This window comes from Syngnathoides biaculeatus, chromosome 7 (assembly GCF_019802595.1).
Source record: "Syngnathoides biaculeatus isolate LvHL_M chromosome 7, ASM1980259v1, whole genome shotgun sequence".
NCBI lineage: Eukaryota > Metazoa > Chordata > Actinopteri > Syngnathiformes > Syngnathidae > Syngnathoides > Syngnathoides biaculeatus.
In genome coordinates, this window is record NC_084646.1 from 32,012,942 (window position 1) to 32,031,889 (window position 18,948).

Below are 18,948 nucleotides of genomic sequence, written 5' to 3' on the forward strand. Positions count from 1 at the left end.
ATTTTTTTCTTTGAGTGACCTTCGTCAAAAGCTTTTCCATAATTAGTTGTTCCGACACGATTGGCGTCCGACCCCTTCTGCGCCTGTGGACATTGACTGCCACACAAAACGACTGCAACCCCACAAGGACAAACCTTGTCTGTGTCATTTGCGTTGCCTGAATGACAGAAATCACATGTACAGTATGTTGTTATGAGGGCTCCGCAAGCCATATGCAACTACCAAAAGAGCTAGGTATGGCTCGCGAGCCATAGGTTCCTGACCCCTGGTCTACTGGGTCCTTCTCGAAGGCTGATGGTGGAATCTCCGCAGGTCTCTTATTCTTGAGCTTGGGTCAGAGCCCAGGTGTTGTCCAGGGGGTCACGGCAGCGGTATTGCTTCAGCTGATTATGGTGGAACCTTGGCTCTCAGGTTCTTCTGAATTTGGGATACTGATTCCAGTGCTCATTAATGGTGAGTGTGTGGAAAGGGTCCACACCTTCAGATTTCTTGGAGTCTACTTCACAGAAAAACTCAACTGGACTGTAAATACCACCGCGGTGGTGAAAAAGGCCGAGCAGTGACTCCATTACCTGACAGTGCTCAGGAAGAACAATTTGGAAGCTAAGTGACTGCTGGCTTTCTACAGAATCACCGTGGATATCATCCTCACAAATTGCATCACAGTGTGGTATGCTGGCTGGAAAGCTCTGCAAAGAGTGATCAACAATTCTCATAAGATCACTGGCTGTTCTCTACCCTCCCGAGAGGACATTGCCAACTGCTGCCATCACAGCAAAGCCACTAACATTGTAGAGGACTTTTCACATCCTGGTCACCACCTGTTAAATCTGCTGCCCTGTGGCATATGTTATAATAGTCCAGGTCACGTATGAGGGCAGCAGAACAGCGGTGAGGTGTGCCGTTGGTGTGTCAGAAGAATTTAAGGTGGAGGTGGGACTGCATCAGGGATCCGCGCTGACCCCCTTCCTATTTGCAGTAGTAATGGATAGGCTGACAGATGAGGTTAGACTGGAAACCCTTTGTAATATGATGTTTGCAGATGATATTGTGATCTGCAGTGAAAGCAGGAAAGAGGCGGAGAAACAATTAGAAAGGTGGATGCACGCACTTGAAAGGAGAGGAATGAAGATTAGCCGAAGTAAAACAGAATATATGTGCATGAATGTGAGGGGTGGAGGAGGAGTGAAGCTCCAGGGAGAAGTGATGGTGAGGATTGATGACTTCAAATACTTGGGGTCAACAATAGAGAGCAATGGAGAGTGTGGTAAAGAATGAAGAATCCGGTCCAAGCGGGGTGGAAGAAGTGGCGGAACATGTCTGGTGTTCTATGCGACAGAAGTGTATCCGCTAGGATGGTGGGCAAAGTTTATAAAACGGTGGTGAGGCCGGCCATGATGTGCGGATTAGAGACAATGGCACTGAAGAAACAACAGGAACCAGAACTGGAGGTAGCAGAAGTGATGATGCCGAGGTTCTCGCTTGGATTGAACAGGTTGGATAGTATTATAAATGAGCTCGTTAGAGGGAAAGCCAAAGTTGGATGTTTTGGAGACAAGGTAAGAGAGAGCAGACTTATGCGAGGCACTCGTGCATCTGCTGCATGTACTCTGGATCGGTCGGTTTGTTGTCTCGGTCAGGAGGCAGCCCTGCGACAAAGTCCACTAGTTCACTTACTTCTCGCCCGAACATCATGAAATTCGGAGTGAATCCCATCGCACCGTGCTTGGTGGCCCTGTAATTAATGGCAGCATAGGGAACCATAAAGTCCCAGTCCCAATTACTACATTCTGCTATGGAAGCCAGGATCTTCTGGAGAGTGCCGGTGAAGCTTTCAACTTCGTCATCTGACTGAGGTCTCAATGTCGTGGTGTGAGTGTTGTCTACGCTGAACAGGCTGCACATCCCTTGGAATACCTCAGACTCAAAAGTTACAACCCTGATCGCTGTCCAGAGCTTGAGGTATCCTTTAGCGACACACCCAGACACAACAACTTCAGTGACAGTCACAGCACAATACGCACCTTTGCCTCTGAGGTCAGTTCGTGCAAACTTCTTAACGCTTTGTGGCCCATAGATGTAAAGAGCATATAAATTCGCACGTTCTTCTGCAACCATTCATCATAGTAGCTATTAATTTCACATGAAACTTTAAAAAAAAAAAAAGGATAAATCTGTGGGAAGCCTGTCTTTCCTGAAGAAAGGCTTGGCTTGTGTATGTGCCGTAATGATGACTGACATGAATCTTAAAACTCTTGCAACCACATTATACCACTTAACAAGACAGCAAATGTCAACAGAAAACTATAAATTACAGTAAAATTAGTCAAAGGGTAGATTTTAAATATTGATTAATAATTATTTTGTGTTGTTTAAAAAAAAATGACAAAACAGAACGGCAAAGACAGCATCCCAGAAGGATTTAAGGAAACAACCAGGTGGTGAGGAGGCTTTGGTGAAGGAACTCTATTTAGCCAGCAAAAGGCTATCTAAAGTTCAGCTGTTTAGTCACATCCATCCATTTTCTGAGCCGCTTATCTTCAAGAGGGTTGTGGGAGTCCTGGATACAATCCCAGCTGTCATCGGTCAGAAAGCAGGCTACACCCTGAACTGGTTGCCAGCCAATCGCAGGGCACATGGAGGCAGAGAACAGTTGCACTCACAATTGCACCTACTGTAGGAGCAATTTAGAGTGTCCAATTCATGCATGTTTTGGGGATATGGGAGGAAACCGGAGTGCCTGGAGAAAACCCACACAGGGCACGGGGAGAACATGCAAACTCCACACAGACTGTGCAGGGACTTGAACCCTGGTCTTCAGAACTGTGAGGCCAGGCCAACGCTCTTCAGCTGCGTCACTGTGCTGCCTGTTTGGTCACAGTTATATATAAATTGTTTGGAGTTGAAGAGTTAAAAATACACTGGTTGTGGGTCATTTGGGACAAGAACAGGAGGGACTCAAAGACATAGTCCATGATTCTAAAAACTTGAAGGGAACAGACAGTTTGGACACAGCTGTCACAGATGCCATGACAACAGAACAGTCACTGAGTGTGTCCATGGATGTGTCAAGGGAAAATGAAAGACGAAGTCACAGTTCTGGGGAGTTTAGGGAAATTGATTTTTTTGTTTATTCAGATACAGAAATAGAAAGATATTCGTAAACACAGTTTGGAATACGAAGAGTCTGTAGTCAAAGCATCCAGTTCAATGTCCCAAAGTGAAGATTTGGAAAAGCCATAGATCAGGCTGATTCTGAATGCAAAGTCCCGTAATCTTCTGCCGCTCCATCCTCTTCTGTGTCAAGTGTTCGCATCGGACCATCCTGAAAGAGAGGAGGAAATCAGAAAGATCAGTACTGTTCCCCAGAACATTTCACATCAGTTTGGATCAAAATTCTTAGATGGTAATAAAACCACAGAGATGGTATAATATTGTATATTGCAACAGTGTTGGACGTATTTGCTGTATGAAAGATTTCACTAACAAAATCATTGCTGTGTTCCTGCTTTCAAATACCAGCATATCAGACCATTGAGTAACAGGGGAAAAAAATGTCCATACCATCAAGTAAAAGCACTGTGCACATTTACTTCTCGCAAAGTTTTTCAAGCTTTCTCGATGGAAAGGAGGTAGTCTAGAAAACAGTTTTCTGGATGTGCACCACCATGCAAACGTTTGTCATCAGAAAAAAAAAACACTCCAGAAAAGGCTGTACATCAAATGTGAGAAGAGGCAGCCGTACCAAAAAAAATAAATCAAGAATGAACTAAGCAGCACTATCTACACACTACTTAGCCAAATGTTTGAAGAGGAGATCAGGAATGGAAACCTGACAAGATGTCTTAGGGGCATATAAAATTTACTTTCTAGTGAAGTCAGGAAGAGTTCTAAACCTACATGATAATATTGTGCTAGAGGTGCTTCTGACTCAGAATATGAGAATGTGACAAACTTTGTTCATTTCCCTGGATTACTCCAGCACTTTCAAGTAGATCAGTTTGGCACTCAAATGTACAGTGAGTCACAGGTAGGTAGGTAGGTATTTTGGTTGCATGTATGAAGAGGAAGGCAGCAGTAAAGCTTTACCTGGATGCCATAGGGAGTGTTATTTCAAAGATACCACACCTAAAGAAGCTCTTGATTTGCCTGGATAAGGTCACGGTGCACCACCTTTGCAAGTGGCAGAGATGATTACCAATGACCACACAGTCTCTCTCTGTATTCTGTTGCATTTTCTACACAAAGTCTCTTATTTGACAGTAACTAATTTGGAGACAGACTACAGGTGGGGACATATCTAGGCTGTTCTGCTCTCTTTCAACAAGGAGAGCATTTTTATGCCTACCTGAGGAACAGTCATGCAATTTGATACACAGAAGTGGAGGACTGATAAGGAAGTTATTACTACGATAGTTGCTGTTAGGATTGTTTTATCATGTGTTTGTTTCTGTTAGTCTCAGTCTGAATTGTTCTCTTTGTGAGCTGCATCCGTTTCTTGAAGTGTGACCCAGTGACACCTGGGAAGCGATGTCTCCATCCTGGCCTCAGCATGTTTCCCTTATGATCTTAAGCAGATCCTCCTCAACACTGGGAGGAGATAACGCCCTTCTACTGCAAGAGGACACCTCCAAATGCCATAATCATGTCTTTAAACAATGCCATGCTTTTTCTCTTGTGGGTTTATCAGGACACTCTTGCAGCCTTGAAGAAACTTGTACCTTAGTGTTTATGTGCTGTTGGTGTAGCCATCTGTGTCAGCATTTTCACTGTATAACCATGTAACCCTTTGACCTGAGAATGCAATAAAAAAAGAGCAGACAGGGACTAACTCTTTGTCAGTCTGAGGAAGTGCACTCACACAGTGTGTCCTCCATTTGTCCCTCGCAAGAAAGACAATCTTGGTTGGTTTGAGTTCACTCTCTACAGTCCTCGGGCTTGTCTTAGCTGTTTTTCTAGGAACATCTCTGACAAGGACAATAGCCCCGTGTGGAACTAAACTCCTGTCATTCTGGCTGTGTGGCAACAGTACTATCCATGCTGCCCATATTGCCAGCATAAGTCAAAGTGTTTTGATTTGTTTTCTGCCTTAATGAAAATGCATGTACTGCTCGAATAATGAGATATACAATGACAATCATAAATTAGTGAAAGTCGGTACGGTGAAGCAACTGGTTCGAGCGTTGCCCTCACAGTACTGAGGACCAAGGTTCAAATCCCAATCCCGCCTGTGTGGAGTTTGCATGCTTTCCCCATGCCTGTATATTTCCTTAATGTTTGGCATCTGGCTGTAAAAATTTATTCTGTAATAGCTCAATAGGGATACTTCACTAGCAATAGGATGGAAGTCCCACCCAGTGGTGTCTGGACAACAGACTTAAAGGAGATGATAATGATGAAAGTATTCTGGTGAAAATTTGGGATATGATACGAAGGAAGGTAAACGCCTGGGTTCACTTCTGGGCTGAAACAGATTTACACTCTAGGGTTAAAAATTACACTAAATTGTCTCATATAGGGGCACCATGTCACTTTTTATATGTATTAAAACAGGGGTGCTCAATGTGTCGATCGCAATCAACTGGCAGTTTTAGTCGATCACGTGACGGCGTGCAAAAAAGAAAAAAGACATCAGCCTATCATCCATCTTATCGCTTGATGCAGGTGTGGCAGATACGCCGATTGTACACACATAGAGGTGCGTTCTAGCAAGCAGGGCTCCTATTTACGGTCTCTCTTTTGCTTTCTCCACAGCAGTTGCAGCAATGTCACCTCGCCCCCCATCGGTAGATCACGAGAGGCTAGCGGTAGTGAGTACCAATAAGAAGTTGGGCGTGTGGAAACGCCAATATAAACTTGCTTATCGGCCTAGTATTCCTTAGCTTAGCTTGCTAACAACAAGACGCATTTGTGATCAATTCGTGGATATTGAAGAAACGTCGAACGTGAGTAACTTCATAACTTATATGACGAGGGCCGTAAGGACTTAGGAAATTTAACAAGACTTATCTTAGTACCCAAATTAGTGTCATATCGTTCGCATTGAAGCTGCTTGGCCCAAGTTAGCCTAGCACGCTAACGTTTTGCCTACGTAGAGTACACAACGAGGAACAAACATCAATCGTCGACTCAACCTTAAACTACTAGTGAGGGCCATTGTGGTTTCAATCCTCTCCATCCACGTATCGTTTAAATCGGCATATCCTTTATATTTTCAACACAGGTAGGATGTGATTTGTGTACCTTATGTGCTGGCTGTGTTTATTGTGATTGCTTTAATTTGACTTTAACTTTAACATAGAGTATGTAGTATGTAAATTGTGTATCTTTTGTGCTGACTTTGTTTATTTGATTGCTGCTTTTTGATTATCTGCAGCCTGTTTGGCAGCACATTATTGTGCTACCTGTCGGCCGGTCCCAAGCCCGGATAAATGCAGAGGGTTGTGTCAGGAAGGGCATCCGGCGTAAAAGTGTGCCAAACATATATGAGCGTTCATCATACGAATTCTACAACAGTTAGGTTGTGGCCCGGGCTTCCTACACCCGCACACAGAAATATTAATCTACAAGGCGGAGGTAGAAATTCAGATAATGTAGGTCGAAGACAAAAAAGAGGAGGAAATTGGCTTAGTCGGAAGAAGAAGAAGAGGAATGCACCAAACCTACAGCTGGTTACAGCTGTATGTAGGGACTTTGAATGTTGGGACTATGACGGGAAAAGCGCAGGAGTTAGTTGACATGATGATAAGGAGAAAAGTTGATATATTGTGCATCCAAGAGAGCAAGTGGAAAAGGAGTCAGGCTAGGAGTTTAGTTGCAGGGTTTAAATTATTTTATCAAGGGGTAGATGGGAAGAGAAATGGAGTAGGGGTTATTTTAAAAGAAGAGCTGGCTAAGAATGTCTTGGAGGGGAAAAGAGTATCAGATTGAGTGATGAGGCTGAAATTTGAAATTGACGGTATTGTGTATAATGTGATGACCTGTGATGCCCTAGAAGTAAGATGTGACTTCGAGTTGAAAGAGAAATTCTTGAAGGAACTAGCCGAAGTAGTCCTGAGCATCCCAGAGAGAGAGAGTTGTGATTGGTGCAGATTTCAATGGACATGTGGGCGAAGGAAACAGGAGAGATGAAGAAGTGATGGGTAAGTACGGCATTCAGTAAAGGAACTTTGAGGGGCACATGGTGGTGGACTTTGCAAAAAAGATGGAATTGGCAGTCATGAACATTTATTTCTAGAAGAGAGTGGAACATAGAGAGACCTGCAAGAGCGGCGGTAGAAGCACACAGGAGGATTATATTTTGTGCAGACGGTTTAATCTGAAGGATGTTACCGACTGTAAGTAAGGTTGTGGTGGGGGAGACTGTAACTCGACAGCATAGGATGGTGGTGTGTCGGATGACTCTGGTAGAGGGTAGGAACACTAAGAAGACAAAGGTAGAGCAGAGAATCAGGTGGTGGGAGTTGAGAAAGGAAGAATGTTGTGTGGCCTTCCGGAACGAGGTGAGACAGGCTCTAGATGGACAGGAAGAGCTCCCAGAAGACCTGAATACTTCTGCCAAGGTATTCAGAGTAGCAGGCAGAAGAGTTCTTGGGGTGTCTTCTGGTAGGAAAGGGGAGAAGGAGACTTGGTGGTGGAACCCCAAAATACAAGAAGTCATCCAAATAAGAGATTAGCAAAGAAGTGGGACATGGAGAGGACGGTGGAGAGGCGGAAAAAATACATTGAGATGCATCGTAGGGCAAAGGTAGAGGTGGCGAAACCTAAACAAGAGGCATATGACGATATGTACTCCAGGTTGGATATGAAAGAAGGAGAAAAGGAGCTCTACAGGTTGGCCAGACAGAAGGACAGAGATGGGACGTATGTGCAGCAAGTAAAGGTGATTACGGATAACGATGGATATATGTTGACTGGTGCCAGTAGTGTACTAAGTAGATGGAAAGATTACTTTGAGAAGTTAATGAATGAAGAAAATGGGAGAGAGGGTAGACTTGAAGAGGCAAGCGTGAATGACCGCCAAGTGGCTTTGATGAGTAAGGAAGAAGTTAGAAATGCACTGAACAGAATGAAAAATGGAAAGACAGTTGGTCCCAATGACATACCAGTGGAGGTATGGAAGCAATTTGGTGAGGTGGCAGTGGAGTTTTTGACCAACTTATTCAATAGAATGCTAGCAGGAGAGAAGATGCCAGAAGAATGGAGGAAAAGTGCGCTAATCCCCATTTTTAAGAACAAAGGCGATGTTCAGAACTGTTGAAACTACAGAGGAATAAAGTTGATGAGCCACCCGATGAAGCTTTGGGAAAGAGCAGTGGAGGCTAGACTCAGGACAGAAGTAAGTATCTGTGAGCAACAGTATGGTTTCATGCCGAGAAAGAGTACCACAGATGCACTATTTGCTTTGAGGATGCTCGTGGAAAAGTACACAAAAGGTCAGAAGGAGCTACATTGTGTCTTTGTAGACCTAGAGAAAGCCTATGACAGAATACCAAGAGAGGAACTATGGTACTGCATGCGCAAGTTTGGTGTGGCGGAGAAATATGTTAGAATAGTACAGGACCTGTATGAGGGGAGCAGAACAATGGTGAGATGTGCCATTGGTGTGTCAGAAGAATTTAAGGTGGTGGTGGTACTGCATCAGGGTTCCGCGCTGAGCCGCTTCTTGTTAAAGGTAGTAATGGATAGGCTGACAGACGAGGTTAGACTGGATTCCCCTTTGACCATGATGTTCGCAGATGATATTGTGATCTGCAGTGGAAGCAGGGAACAGGTGGAGGAATGATCAGTTAGAAGGAGGGAGGTATGCACTGGAAAGGAGAGGAATGAAGATAAGCCGTAGTAAAACAGAATATATGTGTGAATGAGAGAGGCGGAGGAGGAAGAGTGAAGCTCCAGGGAGAACAGATAGCGAAGATGGACGACTTCAAATACTTGGGGTCAACAATACAGAGCAATGGAGGGTGTGGTAAGGAAGTGAAGAAACGGGTCCAAGCAAGGTGGAACAGTTGGCAGAAGGTGTCTGGTGTTCTATGTGACAGAAGATTATCCGGCAGGATGAAGGGCAAAATTAAACAGTGGTGAGGCCGGCCATGATGTACGGATGAGAGACGGTCCACCTGGAAAAAAAACAGCAGGAAACAGAACTTGAGGTAGCAGAAAAAGATGTTGAGGTTCTCGCTTGGTGTAAACAGGTTGGATAGGATTAGGAATGAGCTCATTAGAGGGTTAGCCAAAGTTTGATGTTTTGGAGACAAGGTGAGAGAGAGCAGACTTCGATGGTTTGGACATGTTCAGAGGCGAGAGAGTGAGTATATTGGTGGAAGGGTGCTGAGGATGGAGCTGCCAGGCAAAAGAGCCAGGAGGACCAAAAAGGTTTATGGATGTGGTGAGGGAGGACATGAGGACAGTGGGTGTTAGAGAGGAGGATGCATGAGATAGGCTTAGAGGGAAAAAGATGACACGCTGTGGCGACCCCTAATAGGACAAGCCGGAAGGAAAAGAAGAAGAAGAAGCTCAAGCAGAATGGTGTGGTAGAGGGTTTTGATGATGGAGCTGCCAGGCAAAAGAGCGAGAGGAAGACCAAAGAAAAGGTTGTGGATGTTGTGAGGGAGGACATGAGGACAGTGCGTGTTCGAGAGGAGGATGCACGAGATAGGCTTAGATGGAAAAAGATGACACGCTGTGGCGACCCCTAATGGGACAAGCCGAAAGGAACAGAAGAATATATATATATATATATATATATATATATATATATATATATATATATATATATAGTCAGATTCTGCTTATCTTCAGGACTAATTGGGAGAAATGTCCTGACCGACTCTCCAGTTAAAGGGTTAAGCTACCCCTTTACCCCAGCCGACTCTAACGCCGTGCGTGCAGGGGGGACGGAAGCTTCTTAAGTCAGTGTTGAGATGAATTCGCCTAGGTGAACTAACTGTCTTTAGTTTTGCAGAGCCAATCCGATCTGCCCTCACTTATCAGCCCTTGATGAGCAACCTTACAGAGTAAAAAGGTGACAAAGTGATCGCTCCGCTTTTACAGCAGCTTCATCTCTTATGAATCGATTGCACTTGTCATTGACCTAGTAAATTTAACAATCCTTGTTAGGATCGTTCGGATTTGTTTTTATATTAAGACGGAGTTTATCAATGAGTGACTGATTACAATAGAACTTACGACTAGATGATGTTAATGTCGTTGACGATCGATCTTTAATGAGGTTGAATGGTAAAAATGAGACAACTCAATATGAGAATGACAAAGATAGATGAAAATGGAAGTTCAAGTATTTAATAAAATGATAAAAATTGTTCAGATAACGTTAATTACTCGACAGTTACTCCCGCCAGTCGCGGGGTTGTGATTGCAATGTTAAGGCAAATTCGATGTCAATTGACCATAAATCAATAAAAAGAAAAATGATTAATATGATGATACTGATGGTCAGTACGATGAGACAAATGATAAAAGTAGTAAAAAGTAATAAAAAGGAAGTAAGATTAAAAGCATTCGAAAATCGGGAAAGTATATATTTTTGAGTGAGCCTTTTAGGGATGATCAAGTCCTATGAAACTCAAAGCCTAATTTCGCAATAAGGAAATTTTAGGATTAAGGATAAATTGTCAAGTCAATTTGCCTTTCTTAGGTAACCACGTAATATCACTGGTATTATCCTGCCACTACCTTATTGTAAGATAAGCTTACAGATTTCACAGAGGCCTGTGAAATGTATCACCTCATGTGTCATAAATCTCTTTTAATGACTCTGTTGCTGTGCAGGGATGCGTGTGTGTGCTGTTTGTCTATGGGAAGTTTAAGAGCTCAAGGTGACTGCAAATTTATGATAGCTGCATTCTTGTGGGTTTTTGTAACTGGAAGAACTGTGTCTAATCAGAGGACACCCGGCCTTGAGAAGATTAACTGTCTCTGTATAACAACTTTACTTGTCTTGTGAAACCTGCTCTCCCCCACCCTATGTGTGAAGCTCAATAAAATGTGTGGTTTTGGGGAGACTCGGAGAGAGTCTTACGTGCGGGCTGAAGAATATGTTCTTCTTCCCCGAGTTCTCCCCAAACTGCAGTTTGGTAAAAAATAACTCTGCCTCTGTCTCAATCATTTTATCCTGGTGCCGTGAGCTTCTGGGTCCACATTGAGCGAGAAGTCCGTGCTTTGGACCTAACATTTCTCTGGTGCCGAAACCCGGGAACCCAACAGCTTGACGCCTGGAACGACGCGGGATCAACGAGACCAAGAATCTGGTACCAGTGTCCTCCATTGAAGGATCGGTCGCATCGCTGATCCAGCGCCGGCCCGGACCGTCGGGTGACGGGTCCCAACGGACCAGGGCCACGGCACTGAGGTAGGATAAAACTTATTTGGTCTCCTAGGATGGTTATATGGTATAACTTAACATCTAAAAATAAAATAGAGCGGAAATAAACCCAGATTTAACAAGTAGTAAAATTACGTTAAAATAGGAGACTAAAAGTGGTGTGTGAGGACCGCTCCGATACTTCCTGCCTTTTAAAACTTGTCTCTAGGTGAGACACAGACAGAATAGGTTTCTGTAAAGAGTAAAATACGTGTAAGTCTCTAGGTGAGACCAAGCAGAATAGGTTTCTGCATACACGAAGTTTCTAGGTGAAACTAAAATAGAGTAAAATACGTGTAAGTCTCTAGGTGAGACCAAGCAGAATAGGTTTCTGCATACACGAAGTTTCTAGGAGAAACTAAAAAAAAGAGTAAAATACGTGTAAGTCTCTAGGTGAGACCAAGCAGAATAGGTTTCTGCATACGCGAAGTTTCTAGGTGAAACTAAAATAGAGTAAACACTGCAGGACGCTGCACAAGTGAGCAGAGGAGGAGGAGGTTCGTGAGCCCCAACCACACCCGTCAAAATTCAGAATTTTCAAAAAAAAATCTCGCCTTAGGAGCAACAAAGAAAAAAAAAAAAATGGGACAAGCAGAGACAAAAGAGGTGGCTGAACCTCCTGATGTGAAATTTATGCAGAGACATCATCCGGGTAGTTGTGAGTATTTGAGAAAATGAGTCAATAAATATGATTTCCGACCCGATCTTAAAGATCCGAGGAAATTAAGAGGTTAAAAGCATGCATGAAAACTCGATGGGAAGAGAAGGTGAGAAAGGGAAAGTTGAGATGGAATTAAGTAAGTTGAAAATTTGGGAAGACCAGTGTGTTAAAAGGCAGAGAGATATAAAAAATAAAGAACAGAAAAAAAGAGACGAGAAAGACAAACAGGGGGGTTGATTGCTGCCCTTGGCATCAAGCCAGATGAAGAAACAACCGCGCCACAGAGAAGATCAGCAACAGGAAACGCACACCAGCAAGCTGCAAGTGCAAGCGGAAGTGAAACCACCCTAGCAGCGAGCCAAAGCCCAGCAGAAGGCAGGGCTGAAGAGGGAGAAGATTGGAGAGAGGCAACGGATCCTGCAGCCCCTGCATTCTCGCCGATCACCACCAGAGGGGGACGCCGGAGAGCTGATGAGACAAAAGTGAAGATCTACCCCAGCTTATCTGATTGGCAGGAGCAGACCCCAGCAAGGAAACAACGCCACCCAGCGGGGCCAAGTGGAACTACAAGTGGAGCTGCAGAGATGTACCCACTGTATGCTGTTGCCAATCCTCATTATGGGATGGATGGAGATAACGAACCCACCATCCTAGTGCCAAGACCATAGACAGCAACTGAATGTTCTGAAGCCTGTACAGGCCTGGGGGATCCAGAGACAGACCCAGCTTCTTGGTGTTCTAATTTCAGAGAACTAAAAAGCTCTTTTCACCTTAATGGGACTGAAGTGGAGACAGCATTCAAGACAGCGCTGAAACATCGTTGGGGAAGAGTGAGAGGAAATTTTAACTCCCGTGGAGGAAACAATGGACCAATCCTACGCCCAGATGACCCCCTCCTGACTACCAGGATGGATGAAGTACTGGAGCGAGTAATGACAGCTTACCAGAAGCCAACAGATTACAGCAAAATCAGACAGTGCCGCCAGAAACCAGAAGAATCAGTCCATGATTTCAAGATCAGACTGGAAGGAATATTCAAAACCAACAGTGGGCTGCCTGAAGATGCTAACGACAATGGTCCCTACCACAGCCAACTAAGACAATGCCTTATGGACGGTTTCCAACCACACATCAGCGGGTTCATCCAAAAACACTGTGTGACTCACAGAACTTTGAACACCAACCAATTGATGGACTGGGCCAGTCATGCAGAGGAGAACCATAGAAGAAAGAAGGGAATGGACAGCACAACAGCCATGGCAGCGCTGACTGCAGCGATAAGAGGAATGGCGACGTCTCCTGAGACACACGAGTCCTCTGAGGTGTATGCTATGCAAAGAGGAGAAAAGAGAGGTCAAAGAAGAGGTCAAGGTCAACAAAAAGGGGGACCAAGCCTGAAGTGCTACAACTGTGGGAAACCAGGACACCTGACTAGAGAATGCAGGAGTCCCAAGAAGTGTTTCAACTGCCAAAAAGAGGGACACATGGCACGTGAATGCCCCCTCCCGGACAGCCGGAAGGGAGGGAGCAACCGAGAACCACCAAGAGACCCCCCATTCAATCCACAATATGATCAATGACTATTAGAGGGAGAAGAAGATGAGGGTGATGAGCCAGAAGAACCACCAGACCCGGAGGAAGCATCATCAATCCAAGTTTTTGACCTCTCCATCTTAAATCTGGAAGACCGCTTAAGACCCAAACCATTTCGGTGGCTCAAAGTTGGGCCATTTAAAAAAATAAAATAAAATTTTCATGTGACACTGGAGCAGACCATTCAGTCCTGATATATCCAGTTAAGGGAGTAAAAGCTTCCAGAAGACAAATCATAGTGATAGGAGCTGGAGGCCTAGCACAACGCGAACTATGGTCTCACTCTGTGTTGGTAGAGGATGAAGATGGCCAACAAATTGAAACCAAGTTTGTTATGAGCAACACCTGCCCTGTGAATCTAATGGGCAGAGACCTATTGACAGCACTGAGAATAAACCTGATTGCCACGGAAGATGGGATCAAACCAATCAAATCTATGGAACAGATGGACGCCTGTGTCAGCCAAGGAAACGGACCACCGGATGAATTTTATTCACTAGACCTTGACAACGTTGGTCCAACCTCAGTTGTCCATGACCTAGAAAGAACTGCAACACAGATGACAGACGAAGAACAATACAGGCTATGCAGTGGTAACAGAAGAGGCAATACTCAAAGCGGGAAAGCTCCCTGGCAACTGGTCAGCGCAGGCAGCAGAAATCGTGGCACTCACAGAAGCATGCAAACTCTTCCAAGGTCAAGAGGTCACGATATATACGGACAGCCAATATGCCTATTCAACGCTCCACGTCTTTGCTGCACAATGGGCCAGGAGAGGCATGCAAACATCAAGTGGAAAACCAGTCCAGCATGCTGATCTGCTCAAAGCCTTACTCCAAGCAGTTCTACTCCCAAGGAGAATTGCTGTCTGTAAGTGCAAAGCCCACACGAAAGCCACAGATCCAGTCTCCCAAGGGAATGCTAAAGCTGACCAAGCAGCAAAACAAGCAGCGATGGGAACCAGCCACACCCATGTTCAAGAAGAAGCAGACAGCACAGATGAAGATAAGTGTGAACGAACGACACATCCTTCGCAGAAGCAAGACATCATCCCTCTCCAAGTTCTGAAGGACATGCAGGACAATGCCCCGCCGAATGAAAAGCAACAGTGGACTGCAGCAGGAGCAAAAATGGACAGCCTGGGCATTTACAGAGTTTTGGACAAACCCTGCCTCCCTCGGAGTCTTTTTCAAGCAGTGGCTAAATTGAGTCATGGGCCAAGCCATGTCTCAACAGGGGGGATAGTGGGGATAGTAGAAAATAACTTCTACTGTACTAAAGGCCTCATTACCTATTTTAAAAATTTTTGCAGATCGTGCCTCACATGCTGCAAACACAATGCTCAGGGAAATGTCAGACCTACAAGAGGGAAGTGCCCACAAGGGTCTTACCCATTTGAAATCATCCACATGGATTTCATAGAACTGAACAGATCCGGTCCACACAAATACTGCTTAGTAATAGTGGACTCATTCTCAAAATGGGTAGAAATCTTCCCAGCAAAAAAGCCAGATGCACTGACAGTAGCAAAAGCTATATGTAAAAACATCATCCCAGATCACGGTATTCCAAGAGTTATTTGGAGTGACAATGGGTCACATTTTGTTAACCAAATTATTGGAGAAATGGCCCAACATCTAGGGATCAGCTTAAAACATCACTGTGCTTATCATCCACAGAGTGCAGGACTAGTGGAGAGAACTAATGGCACTATCAAACTTAGACTCAAAAAGACCATGGAAGAAACAGGGAAACCATGGCCAGAGTGTTTGCCCTTAGTCAAAACATACATGAGAATAGTTCCAACAGTAACAGGCATCACACCTTTTGAAGCAGTAAAAGGAAGACCTTTTCATCTTCCATTATGGGAAGCGTCAGGAGTACAGGAGGAAAAAGGGGAACTTGACCCCATGACAGACTGGCTGCTTAGACTTTACCAAAATGACCATGTGAAAAGAGCAAATGATCTGCCAGGTCCTTCTCTCCCTTCCACACAGGAATCGCTGACTCCAGGAGACCAGGTGCTGATAAAGGTCATCAAGAGGAAGTGCTGGTCCAGCCCGAGGTGGGAAGGCCCATTCACAGTGCTCCTGACCACACCCACAGCTGTCAAAATCGCGGAGAGACGTGGATTCACCAGTCCCACACCAAAAAGGTCCATCCTGTCACTTAAAGCAGCTACTATGGTGACGACCCGGTATAAATACTGACTGATTTCCTACTGTCTCCGGGTGCGGTACTGAGAACCAAACCCCACCGGTGGGGACATGTGCTAGTAACCTCTGTCCTCCGCTTTCTTTCCCTCTTTATTTAGGTTTACTGTGTTCTCTGCCATTTTTTATTTGATTCCCTTCTCAGCCAGGCCATGAGGCTGTTGCTCCAAGCGGAGGGCAGGGGAGGAATTTTTCCCTATTAAGAGGGTTTTCGCCTCCCCCTGACTGGGTACCTATGTTGTGCATTATTATGATGTTGTGCTCTAAAACCTGTTATAGGACTGAGATCAATTGATGTTCCAAAAATCCACAACAGGGGGGAAATGTAAGATAAGCTTACACATTTCACAGAGGCCTGTGAAATGTATCACCTCATGTGTCATAAATCTCTTTTAATGACTCTGTTGCTGTGCAGGGATGCATGTGTGTGCTGTTTGTCTATGGGAAGTTTAAGAGCTCAAGGTGACTGCAAATTTATGATAGCTGCATTCTTGTGGGTTTTTGTAACAGGAAGAACTGTGTCTAATCAGAGGACACCCGGCCTTGAGAAGATTAACTGTCTCTGTATAACAACTTTACTTGTCTTGTGAAACCTGCTCACCCCCACCCTATGTGCGAAGCTCAATAAAATGTGTGGTTTTGGGGAGACTCGGAGAGAGTCTTACGTGCGGGCTGAAGAATATGTTCTTCTTCCCCGAGTTCTCCCCAAACTGCAGTTTGGTAGTAGTTGATTTACTCGTGCCCAATCGTAAATGAAGTCAAAAATAAGCATCCCAAGTTGCTCGAAGACTTCTCCCCGCCAGCTTGCCACACGACTATTACACCCTGCAGAAAGGCCCGTCTCTTTGTCAGCGTGAAATGAACAAAGAGCCTCGGACCTCCGTATCCAAGGTTTTTATAGCTTTTGGGTGGAACATTTTGGAAGGTTTTGACTTTATATACGCGCGGTGGGAAGGGCCCCCTTTGTTATTCTACCCCTTTTTTTTTCCAACCATTTAGGTGGGACGCGACGGTTAGACACCATGGCCTCGAACCCAGGACTTATCGCTCTTTGTCCTTTGATTTCGAATGAGGACTTTTACTCTCTAGGATTCTCCGAAAAGAACTAGAAAACATCGCGGTCCAGAAAGTTTTGGGCTGGCCTTAACCTTTCGGTGTGTTCTATTTACAACCTTTTTGTGTCGGCACAACCGTTGAACACAGGGCACTTCTAAACCCTTTTTAGAGTGCTACACCCACACACTCTATGGCTTTTCAACGATTTAGGTGGGAAGCGACGGTTACCCACCAGGGCCTCAAACCCAGGACTATACCATCCAATTTCCCCTACTGTTCATCCAGCCAAAAACTAGAATTTCTCAATGTCACAAATTCAGACGCAACGTGGACCTCAACCCCAGTTAACAGACAGAAGAGCATTTTTGGAGGATAAATGTCCTCTTATCTTCTCAATTGTTGGCCGGCTGTGATGTTCTGTCTGTCAACCAACACCTCAGTCCGAAATCACGTCGGGGTCACCAATTGTTGGAGGACGCTTTTTTTCCTCCGAGTGTTCGTTTAATTTCGGGTAGTGAGAATGTTGGTTATCTGAATAAAGGCTGGAGATGATGAACAGTTTCTTCGAAGAATTTACATACGGAATATTCTGGGCACTTATGAGTTACAGACAATGGCTGGTGAGAGCAGATCACAAGTGCGAAGATACAGAGAAAGCACACATCATTTATCTTGTCAGAAGGGTGGACCATGAGCAGTATCAAACCTGTGACGTGAGATCAGGGCTTTACAGTATGCAGTTAATCAATGTTAGCCTATGTGCAGAAATGTGCTCAAGGACACATTTGGCTACAGAACAGAGCCCCAGTGAGGACATGAGGAAATTATGGAGTCATGACTAAATATGGGCATAAGACATACTTCAATATTAAGACAATAAAAAAAAATTCCATCTTATTTATACCAGTCCAGTCTTAAGGCAAACCGATGTGCATGCGTGACGGCCAATTAGTCCTAATTTATTTATACGATTATTTACACTTGACCCAATATTTACTTTGAATACTGGACATGATTTTAAAAAGCCACAAAATACTTTGACTGTGAAAGATGACTCACTTCCGTTGAGGGAATATAACTACTGCATCCTTTTTCTTTGAATTTACTTACCGTCACCACACTTCGAAATTATGGACGACGTTGCCGCTTCTCCGTTAGCATATGTATTCACGCCGAATAGTACAATCCACTGACAAACGTGAAAAGCGGTTTTATGATAGAAAGGTTGGATAGCCATCAAAGGGGTTATTTTATCGAAAGGGCTGTCTAACTGTTAGTTATTTGGTTGAAATACTGTACACACAAAGTCAATCAGCATGCGAAGCGACTGTCCGAACTTCAAGTCCCAGAAATCCTCGTTGGCTTCCGGTGGACGAGTTGGAACGTGAGTTTGAATAACATGGCAGCGCCTTGCAGAAACAACAGAATATGCGAGAGATCAATCCTGGACCGCGTGCCGCCACTGCTTACCGATCTCTATCAATTCACTATGGCTTACGCGTACTGGCGTGCCGGGAGGCACCAGGAGCACTCGGTGTTCGAGCTCTTCTTTAGGGAAAACCCGTTTTGTGGCTGCTTCTCTCTATTCGCCGGCCTCAACGATTGCCTACTCTTTCTGCGCAACTTTCGCTTTTCAGACGAAGGTGAGGAACGGTTACGACTCGAATCATGGAAGAGCGTCAAATGTCATCATTGTTTTTACTTGTTCTCATCACATCACTACGAGTATTTCTTGGATTGTATCCCGTGCGGTTGCGCAACACTTTGACCACGAGACCGCGTGATAGTCCCAAGTGGAAAATTTGGAATTCCCAACTCAATCGGGCTTTTACATACTTACTGAGAGCTGACGAAAAGTAACCGTTAGTGTTATTATGGACGGTTTAACAGTTGAAAACCCTGCTAAAGTTAAGAGATTAGTACCACACCGTCAACAATGCTTTATGTTATGAAGGTGAAAGTTGTACACGTATCTGTAAACTTCTGTTCAAACTGCAAGGTACCGAAAGCAATTCCGTGACACTTAAATGAAATTACTTTTT

The 18,948-nt window shown here is 44.5% G+C and overlaps 1 protein-coding gene and 1 long non-coding RNA gene across 3 annotated transcripts in view; one reads left to right on the top strand and one right to left on the bottom strand.

Moving 5' to 3' along the window:
• Positions 1-3,068: 3,068 nt before the first annotated feature.
• LOC133503000 (uncharacterized) lies at positions 3,069-18,536 on the bottom strand. The gene is made up of 3 exons (XR_009795597.1): positions 18,405-18,536; positions 18,017-18,315; positions 3,069-3,325 (listed from the first exon to the last, which is right to left on the bottom strand). It is a non-coding gene; the product is annotated as an uncharacterized LOC133503000 (long non-coding RNA).
• Positions 18,306-18,948, top strand: part of naprt (nicotinate phosphoribosyltransferase) — a 54,136-nt gene continuing 53,493 nt past the window's right edge. For both annotated transcript variants that reach the window (XM_061824050.1, XM_061824051.1), the window contains exon 1: positions 18,306-18,549. In XM_061824050.1, the coding sequence (XP_061680034.1) occupies positions 18,306-18,549 (244 nt within the window). The remainder of the gene's footprint in view (positions 18,550-18,948) is intronic.